The sequence below is a fragment of the Actinia tenebrosa genome, unplaced genomic scaffold, assembly GCF_029948245.1.
Source record: "Actinia tenebrosa isolate PJP-AT-01 unplaced genomic scaffold, QUT_ActTen_1.0 PGA_scaffold8__29_contigs__length_14323225, whole genome shotgun sequence".
In the NCBI taxonomy this organism is placed as follows: domain Eukaryota; kingdom Metazoa; phylum Cnidaria; class Anthozoa; order Actiniaria; family Actiniidae; genus Actinia; species Actinia tenebrosa.
Window position 1 is genome coordinate 6,983,562 of NW_028292585.1, and position 14,222 is coordinate 6,997,783.

General features: G+C 37.9%; 1 protein-coding gene across 5 annotated transcripts in view; it reads right to left on the reverse strand.

Moving 5' to 3' along the window:
- Nucleotides 1-502: 502 nt before the first annotated feature.
- Nucleotides 503-14,222, reverse strand: part of LOC116299598 (serine/threonine-protein kinase MARK2) — a 29,212-nt gene continuing 15,492 nt past the window's right edge. For 2 of the 5 annotated variants that reach the window (XM_031708268.2, XM_031708269.2), the window contains exons 11-19: nucleotides 14,096-14,195; nucleotides 13,685-13,812; nucleotides 13,091-13,314; nucleotides 12,388-12,580; nucleotides 11,920-12,050; nucleotides 10,186-10,329; nucleotides 7,529-7,729; nucleotides 2,832-2,954; nucleotides 503-2,694 (exon numbers count right to left, since the gene is read on the reverse strand). In XM_031708268.2, the coding sequence (XP_031564128.2) occupies nucleotides 2,370-2,694; nucleotides 2,832-2,954; nucleotides 7,529-7,729; nucleotides 10,186-10,329; nucleotides 11,920-12,050; nucleotides 12,388-12,580; nucleotides 13,091-13,314; nucleotides 13,685-13,812; nucleotides 14,096-14,195 (1,569 nt within the window). In that variant the 3' untranslated portion in view covers nucleotides 503-2,369. Of the gene's footprint in view, nucleotides 2,695-2,831; nucleotides 2,955-4,322; nucleotides 4,382-7,528; nucleotides 7,730-10,185; nucleotides 10,330-11,919; nucleotides 12,051-12,387; nucleotides 12,581-13,090; nucleotides 13,315-13,684; nucleotides 13,813-14,095; nucleotides 14,196-14,222 lie in introns of all 5 variants that reach the window. The other 3 variants (XM_031708273.2, XM_031708270.2, XM_031708271.2) reach the window with 3 other exon arrangements.

Below are 14,222 nucleotides of genomic sequence, written 5' to 3' on the forward strand. Positions count from 1 at the left end.
GACAATTCGCGAAGAGAAATAAACCTCAGAAACTTTTCGCTCCCTCGCTGGTTATAACAAGCGAAATAGAACCTCTGAAGCCAAGGGTAACACGACCCAGACAACTAGGTGAGATTTAGGGGAAAACTGGGTCGTTAGAATTAAAGTGAATTGTGGAAATGCTTTGGGGGAGTATTTCAGTTATAATTTATGTCCAAGTGAAATACAACACATTAATTAGCATTGCAGTGTTGTTCTATTTGTAAAGCCGATAATAATAAAGCCTCACATTAGCTTTATATTTCCGTCCTGGACGCCCTATTATGCATTGCAATCCAAGCTGGCCGCTGAATGATCGAAGTAGATGACTGGATTTTTGGCTTCCGTCAATCAAATTCCCAACGGTTTAATTTTAGTATTTCTGGCTGATTTTTCGACGGAAGACAAAGACCCAGAAGTCTGGGGTTGCGTTGGTCACGTGATTATGGAAATGGGTGTAAAATACAGTGAAGAGAACAACATATCATCTATTTGTGTCTTTTTTTCAGATGCTGGTAGATTATTATACAAACTGGATGGATGGATGGGAATAAATAAGAATCCCACACGAGTATTAACATTTGCCTGTATTAAGAACGATCCTAGTTCCCCTCATACCTTACATTATTAGTTATATTTTAATTACTGTCCATAAGAAAAGTTGGCTTGAAGTTTATCAATCCCAGACTGCCCCAGGCTCTCGGTGGCAGCAATGCATTACTGGGAACATTCGACCGAGTTTCCTTCGTCATTAAATCACCCCGAGAGCCTGGGTCAGGCAAGTTTAATGAACCAGGTGGCAGTGGTATTCGCATAGGATATTTTAGCCACCATTTTTTGTCTCATCGAACGGTTTCTTAATCAACTAGATTCTAATTTACTTATCGAGTAAAAATGTGCCTTAATTCATTAAAAAGGTGATGATTACATTAAAACTAAATTTTTTCTTTACAACTTAAAGCTGTGAATGATGATCACAATTCATTTGGATTGGCAATGCATTGCTTCAAAGGTCTAGATTAAGTCTGTCTATGTTCCTATTCTCCTCTTCCTATAACCATTCCCATACCCCAGGCCGTGGGGCTGGCAACTCTCATTGCATGGGCGTACGACGGATTACGTGGACGCAGCCTTGTAATGTAATCCATTCTAAAAAGCGTTGCAGAAAAATAATAGTTTATAAAACAAAGTAGGGTGCAGAATTTATATTGACTTTAATTGGCAAAGCGCTATTAATGGAATTACATCATCAAGACTACATCCACCTATAAGAGTTACTAATAACCCATTTCTTTCAATTTTGGCCTGCCAAAAAATTCTGTTTTATGATTCCAACGAACGAAAAAAAAAATTTTTTTAATCTTAACTCCTGCTGGCGTTGTTTCACTGTGGTCGCAAGTAAAACCAACACTCGCAAGTCTTGAATCAGAGAGTTTTGGCATACTACTGACTTATGCCTCAGCTACAGTCGCCAGATATTCTGACTTCGAAATATTTACTTCCACAATTATGGTGGTTGTTAGGTTATCAAAGGATATTGAATACTAACATTATGCATGAACATTAGATATTTGATGTCGTACGCCTATACAGGTGTATACTTCATGTGTCATACACAAAATTTCCCTTGAAATAATAATCATTAAGCCCCCTGTAATATTAAATCATGTACAAGCGAAGGAACATAGAATATACGACAAATGAAGTATACACGTATACAAGTCAATAGAGGTACCACCCCTAGGCCTGACCCCATAACCCCTCCCCATAAAGCCACTTAAGTGGTGTACTATCTAGTCATCCCTATAAAACTAAAATCTGTAGAGAGTAAAGATATCGTGGGGTAGCTCCTACCCATTAAAAGAGGAATGATGTGCAATACCGAGTTGGTCTGGTTGTCGAAACAAGACAGCGACATCTGACTGGCTCTTGGCTCGACAGTAAAGCCCATAGATAGAACGCCAATAAAAATTAAATAATAGTTCCTAAAGCTATGTACACTTATACACTGTACAGAGAGATAAAGCACGGGCATTGATCCACCATATGTTTGCGAAGACGTTCGCATTAAGTCACGTGACATCTTCCATGGCTTCTCGTGTTTGTCGATGCACATGCGTGAAATTCATAATCCGTAGAGTGAGAGATGTGACCCTGGTTTTGGCACATCAACGTGATATCTTTGACTTTGGTTCCATATGATTTTTTTCTCTTTCGGCCACAAATAATAATCTGACGCGTTCGTGTCACGATTGAAGTAACGCAATACTGTAACATCCTGAACGTCACGCAGAAAAACAGTCCTTGGCTGTTGCATAGTAATCCCTTACTTGAATATTGAGTTGTTTGCATCACAGTTTCAATTCATTGGCAACTTTAGATGCGATGTTCTTGAAGTTGATGGCTGTGCCGGAAATCCTCTTGAAGCGGACGCCGTTGAGTGACAGGCGAGGTAGTTTACACACCTCCATCTCCCACTGCACATGGTTATTCTCAGGCGGGCTGCCATGACAACAAAGCATGAGATATTTTTCTTTTTGTTCATAGTTACAGTCATTGGCCTCCAGGACCTTGACTATTTCTTTCATCATGTCATAAGGGTCCAAAGTGCTTGTAGTCTTCATGCTCCAGGTAAATCGAAGCGAGCGTGGTTTATCGTTCGAGTCTCCAACGGACCTGAGTACGAGAAACGGTACATTTACATGACTCAGTGCTCGTACACAACTAGCCAACCAAATCAAGAGACAACCTCACACATGCTCAGACAATCGCCGGCCAAAAGGTGGAATTTTACACCTGAATTTTACACCTGCCTTTTTCTCTGCTTTCTGAATGAGAGTCTAGCAAGCGTTCCTCGAAGAGACCTAGACCTCGTCCGCCCACTGGCCCCTGGATCGGGTGAGGACTTTGAGCCTGTTCCCCCGCTTCCACGCGCCCTTGAATGCAAAAAATCAGCGCGTCAAACCCCTGTTGGCCGCGCCTCAAGACCTCTGACATATTGGTCGAAGGTCAAGTGGTTTGGCGGCGGCACACACGGGTACCTCCTTGCAACACATGCACAATCATGAACACATTAACACATTTTATAAACAAACAAGGTACAAAGTCTGAATAATAAAAAAAGACTAAAAATACAAGAGCCGTGGAGAGAAGGGGAGTGGCCGTCGATCACCCCTAAAAACAAATGCGCCATACACTAGAGTCTTATCATTAGGGTTTATAAGTCAGTGCAAAAAGAAATCCTAACCAGTGCAAAGCTAAGAGAGGTGCCTCGCATACATGAACCTGCTGCAGTGATTACCTACAGAGATAGGTGTGGTTTAAGTGACTTGACTCGAGCTACCTTGCTCTATTTTACCGTTATTAACTTTAAGTGCTTTTATAAGGTGGTTTAAATGTTTAAGTACTTTATAATGATGATCGAGAAAGTGGGTTGTACCACTGCTTTTATTGCTACGCACTATTCGGGACAAACGTCGCGATAGGTAAATCGCCAGTAGACTTCTGTCAATCAAACATATAAGTCGAGTTGGATTCTAACGAGTTATTGAATCACTGTCTTTTTAACAGTGTTCCCTGCGCCATCTTGAAAGGCAACGTTGCAATGATAGAGACATTGAATAATTGTCCAAGGTGCGAAAAAAGATCTCTATCATCGTAAGCTCATCGTCGTTCTCGCTTCGATGCATAGGCACCTTTCAAGATGGCTTAGGGAACTCTGAAGGAGACTATTGGCAGTAGTCCACTGCCTATAAACCTGTTGCGACATTTATCTCGATCAGCGAGTAGCAATAAACTGAACAGTGATAATAGACCTGGTTACCTTTGTATATGTATTGCCCATTGCAAACCATGTGATGTTTACATGAGGTTCTCTGGAGAAATGTTTCTGTCAAATGTTTCATATCCACATGAATATGAATGAATAAATTTCATTAAGATAACGAAACAATTATCAAGAGAACATCATGTAATCATGGTTTGAATTGGGCCATTAACTTAGGACGATAATTAGGTTAATTGGTTGAAAGTTTACTAGATAAGTGAGAGTGACGATTAATTAGTTCAACACCATTAATTATAAACAAACACAGAAGTGGCGTTGCAAAAACAATGACTTAGTTAACTTTAGCTCGTTATAATGAAAGATCAGACTGGGAGTTAACGGGTAAGGCACGTGGTCGGACAGGTCATGCACGCGAGTCTACTCTCTTGGCTGGTTTGTTTTGAGCAGGCAGTGAAATATTCCGCTGTTTGACCGGCTTTTTGCAGTCCGAGGAAGGACAACGAGTTTTCAACGATACCTAAAAAGATGCCAGGTGGTCGGCCGAGGTCTGATGACCACTCCCGCTATCATCTCTTCCTATTTAGACAAAGGAAACATTCAAACACGCCGCTCCACACAGGGCATGTGTGTGTTTGATATTTTAAGAATGGTGATGATGGTAAAGATCTGACGGCATGCAGATGGTCGTGCGTGTTTACTGTTGAGTATATCTCTACAAGAATTATGCTACTGGCAAAGATAAAGAACATGAGCAACACGGACACACGGACGGACAGACAGACAGACGAGTACAGAAATAAATAAGAGTTTGGAATCATGATTGCTCTTTTCTTCATGAAGGGCAAATGAGAACAAAACTCCCTTTCTCGTTGTTCCTTGAGCATTAAGCAATAACTGAAGTAGCTGATTCTATAGGTAAGTATCTGTCTCAAGTTTACAACTACCAGCAAGTCAAATCATGACAAAAAGACCTGCAATCCCAAACTAGTACACACTACAAAGATGACTAATACACCACGTACAGATACAAATAGACAATCACCACTGGGCGACTCTGCCACCGTTAGGGATGAAATGTTTTCGTTCCGTGACCAGGGGTGTGGCAGAGACACCAAGAGGTAGGAGGACCCCGTGTGTGTATAAAGCAACACATAACATTACAGCTAGTCAGTTTCAAAAATGATAGATGGATAAACATTACTAGGATATTTATAATAGTGTTTGGTCTAAAATACATTGGTGTCTGTGTGGATTTGTCTGTAGGGATGTCTACTGAATGCACGTGGGTGTCCAAACATACAAGTGTGTAAGCACAGGAAACCCAATTCAGATAAAATCGAGGGGAAAAAAACAAAAACATAATATGTATAAATAAAAATACAAGACCAAGATAGAGTGCTATATATTACAAGTGAAACCACAAGATATCTATTTTCAAGCACCTATGTGTTGCTGTGTATACTTTTTCCTATATAATTTCTCTATTCTTTTGCTCAATGCTATGTAGGAATAGATCTCTTTACCTTAGGCGTAATGTTTACCATTTCAGACCATGTCACTTTTTTTTGAGATCCAGATTTTTTGTTTGAGTTGTATCCATATTCATGTGTCTTTACAGTAAAAGCACAGACGTTTGTCTTTTTAAACAAAGAAATGATACTCTAGGGAATGACACGTGGTCTGAAATGGGAAAATATTACGCTAAATAGTAAAGAGGTCCATTCTTTCGTTTTTATCTAAAGTGGGATCCTTGTTCGTTTTGTTTGTGTGTTAACAATGCACTACATGTGGTCAAGATGTGCACTGAACGTGTCCTCATATTTGTTACATACACGTGGATTAATTATATTGTGTGAGTTGTAGCATATTAATGTAGGTAAGGTGCGTTGTGTGTATAAGAGTGATTGCCCACATACTATAAGTGAATGATCACTGACAATCAGAACAGAAAGAAGGGGTAAATCGTCTCCATACTTGATTCAATCTTATGTTGTCATTCCTCAACACAAATATCAATGAGGGCGTTAAGATTGTAAATAAAAAAAAAAAGATTTTCCAGTACAAAAGTAATGATGTTCAAGCATGCGTACAACACGTTAAAGAGAGAGAAAAAGAAACAATGTCTTGTTAGCGGGTTAGCTGGATGGACGGACAGACGAGTACGGAGTTACAGCCCTATATAAACAAGTGAGTATCAAGACAATATCATTCAACTATTACCACATTACGTGTAAAATAGGAAAATACATTAAACATACTATACAAACACCACTATGACAATGAACCTAACAACATGACTGTATATGCTGCAAGGAAGTATGGCACGTTGATTGGTCAAGATCTGTCCAATCAGCATTGAAAATTCAGATCGTGGGACACTGATGGATTGGAAATCTGTCCAATCAGCAGCGAGAATGTTATATTGACGGCCATGATCAATGTCAGAGCGGTTTTGTAGCTTGTGCAAGTGTCAAAAACAAACCGAAGAAGCGTGCAGAGAACGCTGTGGTTAAATAATTCAGTGCACATCAGAAAGCATAGAAAAAAAGAGGAGTTAGAGGAAGCATACCACATCAAGGTAAAACCCAAGTACGTGCGTTGAATTATTGAAAAGAGAAAATGTTTCAAAAGGGACAGATGGAATTTGATAGCATAATTGTGTTGTTCAAATTTCATGTTGCACAATTTCATCACACTTTAATAAGGTACAGATCATGTCTCTCGTAAACAACTTCTTGCTCTTTTATACCCTCAAACTCAAAATATAATCGCAGCTGCCTATGAAGGGAAGTAGGGAAGGAAAGGGAAGGAAAGGGAAGGAAAGGGGAGGAAAGGGAAGGAAAGCGAAGCCAAGGGAAGGGGGAGTTCTGTTAACGCAGGCACTGAAGTTTTGTCCTTGAAGTGGCGTTATACACTGGTGCGGTGAACTCAAAACGTCTCTTTAGAATAACATTCAAGGAAGAGTAACACTAAATTACGAAGTGAAAGACTAGTAACACCAATAATTATCAGTTCCATTATCAATAACAGCAGTAGGATTTCTCTTTACCTTCATCACTTGAACTCAACTAGGTTAATTTAACGTTAAGTGGGTTATCATTATTTCATAGTTGGTTAAATAATATAATGCTAATATCGAGGCAGATTTGAGAGTTACCACACGTTTGCACACGGGCAAGTGTGCTATACATAATAAGCATGGGAAGCCTGTGTCGAAAATCCTAATAAGGGAAAGAAAAACCCATTTGGGATCACTTGGTATCTCGAGTTGGCGCAGACGTTTGGTTACTTCTTAAAATAGCCCCCTCGCTAATATGATTACAAAATAAAAAATAAAATAACAAAAATTATAAAGATTGAGTAAGAAATTAAAAAAATGAACTGGTGTTCGTATATTGAGAATTATGGAATAAAAGATCAAAGATGTGGAAATAGATTTGTTTATGCATGCATGCTTGTGCAGTGATGATGAAAGACGTTAAATGCAACAATTATAAGTGCAGATCAGATACCAAGTGGAGAAACGTACTGCGCATGTCAATTCTTCGGCATAAGACACCAATGGCTTGTATTAGCCGATTACTTCCGTTTATCCCAAGATCCCTTCGTGTGAAAAATTTGTAGGAAAAATTAACCTAGACTTCCGTTAAGGCATGTCCAGTACGTTTGTCCGCTGTGCAGATGTGATACAACCTGCATAGCGTTGGTCTGTAGCTCTCCTACCTCTTACTGAACCGAGATGTCAGTTTACTAAGTATAGAAGGTCTACCAGCCGATACACCAGCACTGTTGGTGTCATGTGCTCGAGACATCCCATCATCTCGTTGCCGCTCTCTCTGGGTACCACTGTGAAATGTACTACGTGCAGGCATGTTACGAGTGCCTAATCTTGAAGGGACAGGGATGTTGGAGTTTGGAGTAGAACTGTAAAAAGCGACAATATTAATGTTATCTGCCGAGTTAAAACTCTCTAAGGTCATAATAATAATAATAATAATAATAATAATTACAGTAATAAAAGAAGAATCTAGAGATTGACTGTGGTTGTCGATATTCTGCGAACTTGGTAGTTACAAGCTGCTTGCTAAAATATGTTTTCTTTTCGTTGCCGTTAATCAAAAATAATATCAGTCGGTACCTTTTATGTTCTTAACTAGCAGCCTTAAAAAAACAATTTCACAACAAGCCGATGAATGTCTGAGTTCGCAGATTATCGAAAATCTCACTAAATGCAGCGCACGAGAACCTCGTTTGGTGTACCATATTCTATTGCAATATGCATTATCTTTTTATGAAATGATCACGTTAGTACCACATAGGATAAGGTGCAAAGAATAGTTAATGAAGAAGAATGGTTCGAAAATTCCATAGAACAAAGCTATTGTTTTGCGTTTGAGGTTGAGCCGTACAATCAGTAGTCTCCCCCACAGCCGCTTTCAGTGTCGTCACGCAACGCTTTCTCCCCTGACTAGCTAGTCAGGGGAGAAAGCGTTGCGTGACGACACTGAAAGCGGCTGTGGGGGAGACTATACAATCAGGTGATACTGACCGTGCACAACGAACAAAAGCGAGTGTGGCTAAAAATACTGATTTACTTATCATTTTCATGTGTGAACATTTCGAAAGTGAAAACTTTCATTTGATGACCAAAAACCATGCGGAGAAATATTTCCGCGCAGATAAGTTGTTACTAGATGATAAACAAGAAAAATAATAACTATTTTAGGACGATTTTTTAGGGGGAAAATTTCTATATTCCGTAATACTATGAACAAACGGAACGACTTTTCCTTCTCTGTACACGGTCAACGTCATATATCAATGGATAAAGTCAAACAAAAACCTAGAACAATAGGTTTCCCAACTATTCTGCTCCATTATTTATGTGCAAAGTCATGCCTGCCATCAATATCTTCCCATTTCAGACCACCTGTTATTCTCTTGAGAATAAGATTCTTCGTTTGAGTCGTATTCATATTCATTTGTCTTTTCATGCGCAACCGTTAATCAAAGAAATTATACTCTAGGAGATTACACGTGGTTTAAAATGGGGAAAACATTACACCTTAGCTAAAGAGGTGGATTTAATATTGCCCACTCAGGATCTATGAAGTGGCTTAATACCCATCAAGTCAAACTCTATGGAGGTAATTCTCCATAATCAGTACTTTGGTCATAGAGTTGCAGCTTTCATAAATGAGTAAATTGCAAAAAAACGTAATAAAATATGCCGGTTGTGCAAAAAGAAAGTCAAAAAAAAGTATAAACCAAATATATTCAAAGAAATTAAAGAAAATACAATAAAGGTAGCAATAGTTTTTATTTTACATTACAAATTTATCATATTATGACCTTAAACAAATCTTTATAAATGTTAAAAATTTAATAAAAGTTTATTTAAGATTACAACAGCAAACATTATCCATTAGAAATTGCTGATTCTAATTTATATTAACGCACAATATTGTGCATTGTGCATTTTGATTATTTATTTAATATTTGAAGAAATCTTACTGCCAACATAAAGTGATAAGTCTGGTATTAAAGTGCTTTATTTATCAGCTTCGAAAGTAGAAATTTGACTAGAGTTTGATTTAGAGAACATATGGTGAGTAAAGGAAGCCTGCGAGATTTAAAAAGAAAGTTGAAAAAAATTTAAAGGAAGCCTGCGAGATTTAAAAAGAAAGTTGAAAAAAATTTTAAAGGAAGACTGCGAGATTTAAAAAGAAAGTTGAAAAAAACATTAAGGTGAGAATTTAACTGTTTTAGGTTTTCTGATTTGAAGAGTTAGCTTTGGTATATTATTAAAATGAAAAAACAATAAAGGCGTGATTACAATGAGCAATTTTCTCTGCAACTTGTCTCACAACAGTGTTGTGACAAAGTTGCCGGAGTGTTTACACGGTGCAATGGAGACGCAATCATTGCCAAAAGTAGAAACCAATTCTACTTTTCACAACAATTGCCTCAACATTTTTTCAAACTGAGCTGTAGGTTACACCATTGTGAGACAAGTTGAAGAGAAAATTGCTCCATGTCATTATGCCTTAAGTGCAGACAGTTTTTTCCCAAACTTAATAATTGGAATAATCTGCCCATATTCCAATACTTTTCTGAGGATTGATACTGTATTGTTTGTTCTCAAAACTGAGCTACTTTGGCAATTAATGCAAGTGTTGAAAAGAGAATAGTATGCAAATGGCAAAAGTTTCCCCATGGCCTTGACTTTGATCGTTTTGTGCTGAATCCGATTACCCGGACAGCAAAACTTGGCTATTAAAACAGTTCCAACAGCTAACTCTTAACAACACAGGGAACCTAAAACTCTTCTTAACATGCAGTTTAAAACAGTTATAAGGGAGGGGCATGCCGACACTCACCCTGGTCTATATCTATCTTCCTGATGTGAAGATACAGGGGGTAGGGATCTACGGACTGGTTCTAGACGATTTGTTAGGCCCGCTTTAGATGATGGTGGAGGTCTAGGCTTTACACTACTTGGTCCAGCCTCCGGGGGCGTGGAGCTATGAAAACCAGAAATATATTATACAACAATCACAACCTGATCAAATGGAATGTTAGCATATTATTTAAAACAGATTAATTACTTGTCTCATAATGAATGGAACTGTTGAAGGTTAAAACGATTATACATGAGAATCATATTTATGCCAAATATAAAAGAAAACTTTAAAAAACTTTTTGAAAAAGAATAGCCAATTTCTGAGAAGTTGTGCCCAAGTGCAACATAGAATATGTGCAAGATACGCTTGTAAAGCAAATTATAAGAGTCTGTGAGAAGTTTTGTCTTTGATATTTTGTTTATAAAATGGTGTATTGTCCTGTCTGACACATGTCAAGTACAACTTTATCTTTTCAATAACGTTTTTATATTTCTCACCACCAAATGTACCTTCACACGTATTCACTTAATTCAAAAACGTTTATAACTGCCAAAGGCAAAGGCAAAAGAAAATAGGCAAAAAGCAATAGGAGATAGGTCATTCTAAGATCCAAGAATAGCTGGAATGTCTTGTGTTTCTGCTTCTTATTCTCGTCAAGAACATAGACCTTAGTGTTGATATTGATTTAATGTTCTTTGTATTCAACAAAACCATTTCCATGTAGGAATGACCGATAACCTATTGCCTTTGGTGATGACCATGTTGTTTGAATTAGGTGTATGTAGTTCTGCTATGAGGCACTTGTCAGGACATCGCACAAATAGGCTATTCTTTTTTGGGTCCAGCCCCCTTAAATAACAAAGATTCAGAAAGCACATTCTGAGCAGGTTCACAACCTCTCCTGTGTGTCCAAAAGACAATAGCTGGTTTGCCAAATTTCCTTCATCACTTACCGAATAATCTTTTAAAACAGCTTGTTTAACACCAGTATTACAGAGCACTTATTGTTATTTTATCTATTTTAACCTGCTTTACTTTAAGGTAGCGTTATTTTCCCCAAAATCTTACTGTTTCTAGGAACATAATTTTGGGCTTAGTTTTTATCTAGGTAATTTTAACTATTATCAAATTTTAATTTTTACTTTTTCAATTACTTTTTGAAATGAAATAATTATTGTTACGATGAGAATTATTCTCCAAGAAAATCACTGGATTAAAACTTCTAGATATCCAGATTACTTTTACAAGTCATTTCGTTAGCATTTTTTGGAGTAAAATATAAGTTTTTTATTTTTAAGGAAGGGCATACAAATTTAAAGTCAGAGTGATATGCAAAAAAAGTAAGAATGCCAAAAACATCAAGAATGCCAAAAACATCAGGCACGTAGTAATGTCAATATATGTTGCATAATGAACATTTTTGAGTTCAAATTACCACTGTGTTCCTTGATCACAGACTCATTTACTCAGGCTTGGCCTCATTGGAGAGGAAACTGGAGTATTGTAAACTGCCCCTCCCCCTGCTACTGGCCCTTGATGACTTTACTTTCTACCTAGTAACAAAGCATCAATAAAAATGGGAGGGGTACCCCTTCACCCACCCCACCATACACCCTAAGAATTGTAATACCTTGCATCAATACAACTTGACCATGATAATAATAATCATTAGCAATATTTGTTAACTTATTATAAATCTGAAGACCTTACCTTGGTTCTTTACCATCTATTTGGGTTGAACCAGTTTGTGTTGAATTATTTTTTTCATCTCCTTTCCCTTCTGCTCGTCGATCACATACAAATGTGTTGCGACGAGACATCCCAGGTGGCATACTATGTTGCTGCAAATAAAATAACGGGGGAAACATCAATCAGTTGTAACGTGACATAAAGATAAATACAATTTATTACAGTGCTATAGATCTTGTAATAAACAAGGGATATTCTTACAATACCAAATTATCACTGTCATGGTATTGATGGTGTTTTAGGAAAGGCAGGCAGAGCTAGAGAGCATAGCTCTTTGCCCACTCTCCCACCCTCACGCTATAATGTCAAAAATTTTCGGTGACCATAACACAATCTAACATTATTCATACCACATGACACCTAGCGTCAAAAAATTGAATTGATAGGCAAAATAAGGTCACTATAAGATATATGGAGTGTCCAACATACCCGTTGTGCTCTTCCTCTACTTCTTGTATTATCCTCCCGTTCAGGGATTTCAGCTTTGTTAGGATTCGCAGCTCTTCCTACTGTAGTTGGGAGACGTTCCTCTTGTGCTGGTCCTGTCTGTCTGTCTGCTCCTGGTCTTGTTGATGTCCGAACTTGAGGTGTCGGAATACTGCTATCAGCAGTGGCACTTGGTCTGGAAGGATACAATATATTTAGTGAGATTAATTATGGAATTGCACCAGTTAGTTCATCAATGAAGGAGGTTTAGGATCAGAAACCATGGAACAGAGGTATGATGGGAAGAGTTGGGTGACATGTCATGGCAGGTCTTGACATAATATTCAAATATCAGTGGCCTAAAGTCAATACAGTCACGTCCCCTGGGGTCCCTAGCCATGCGTAATTGTCTGACTAAGCTATCACTGTTGTAACCAAAGAGCCCAAAGCTCAAGTTCAATTTTTTAGTATGGTCAACTCTTGTTACAGTGGATACCCTCAGGACCTTCACTTGGTGTCTATAATAGTGAGTGATAATAGCGAAGGTTATTATGGCCAATTCTTTGTCAGTATTCTTCACCGCAGATTTTGCTCCTGTCTGTAATAGTGTAATAGTGGTCCTCAAAGCAAGAGTTGACTGTATAACATGATTGTAATAATAACAATAACATACATTTCCCCTTATTGCAAATCCATGGATACATACCTGTGTGCTCTTTGAGTTGGTTGTCTTCCCTCCCCAGCTGTTCTACCAGCCCGTTCATGAGGACCGTGTGAATACCTTCTGGGTATTTCCCTATCACCACGCTCCCGTGCTCTTGAGCTAGTTGTTCTGGCTGGTCGTACAGGTCTTGAACTTGACCCAGATGATGAGTCAGATTGTCTTACTGATGCCGTACTATTCATTAGTGGATCATTTGGACCATTAACCTATTGGTGTGCACAAAAAAGTAAAGCACTTACAATGTGATAGATTTAAGGAAATCTCAGCAATTGGCTTGCGTAAATAGACCCTTTTCACACTAGCATGGCATTATGAGATATTTGATTAATTGGAAAAAGTAGTTTACAAGTAAATTTGTCTCACTGATACCATGATAGTAAAAATGGTAAGTTTCATTGTGATTGCTCTTACATTGATAAAGATATGAATTTTTGAATCCATTTTTGTGAAATTTTTGTGAAATACATGAAAACAAGGCACGCCGGGCATGAAACACCTGCTAGCATAAATTTGTTGGTTTCAAAAATTCATATATTTGTCTATTTATGGGCAATCTCTACGAAACTTGTTACTTACATTTCGTAATGAAAGAGACTGGCTTCTTTCATCCAGTAATAAGTATGTTGCCATGACTTCGTCATATCGATTATTTGTTAGACTATCGTGGATTTCGTCTTTTGAGAAACCCATTTGAAGCATAATATCTAGAGAGAAACAACAAACCAAGAAAGAATTAACTTCCAAACCCTTCACACAACAAATAATAGTGAAATAAGGGTTTATATGAATGAAAGAATCAGAGATGTAGTAAAAAATATTTTTTTAAAACCTTCAAATTTGACCGACTCCCTGAAACAGCCTTTTTGCTGATCAAAGTCAGGGCACAGTTAACTCACAGCTCAAACCCATCAGACTGTGCCTAGACATTGTTTCAGGGTATCCATAAAACTGAATATAAAGTAATAAGCTAGAATCTTGAAGACTTACCCATTCGTTTTTCATCCTTAAAATCAGGAAGAGGCTCTAAGTAAGGTTTCAACTCATTTAATTCACATCCTATATTCATCCATTTGTCTGACATTATTTGCTGATAAAAGAAGCAATACAATACTTA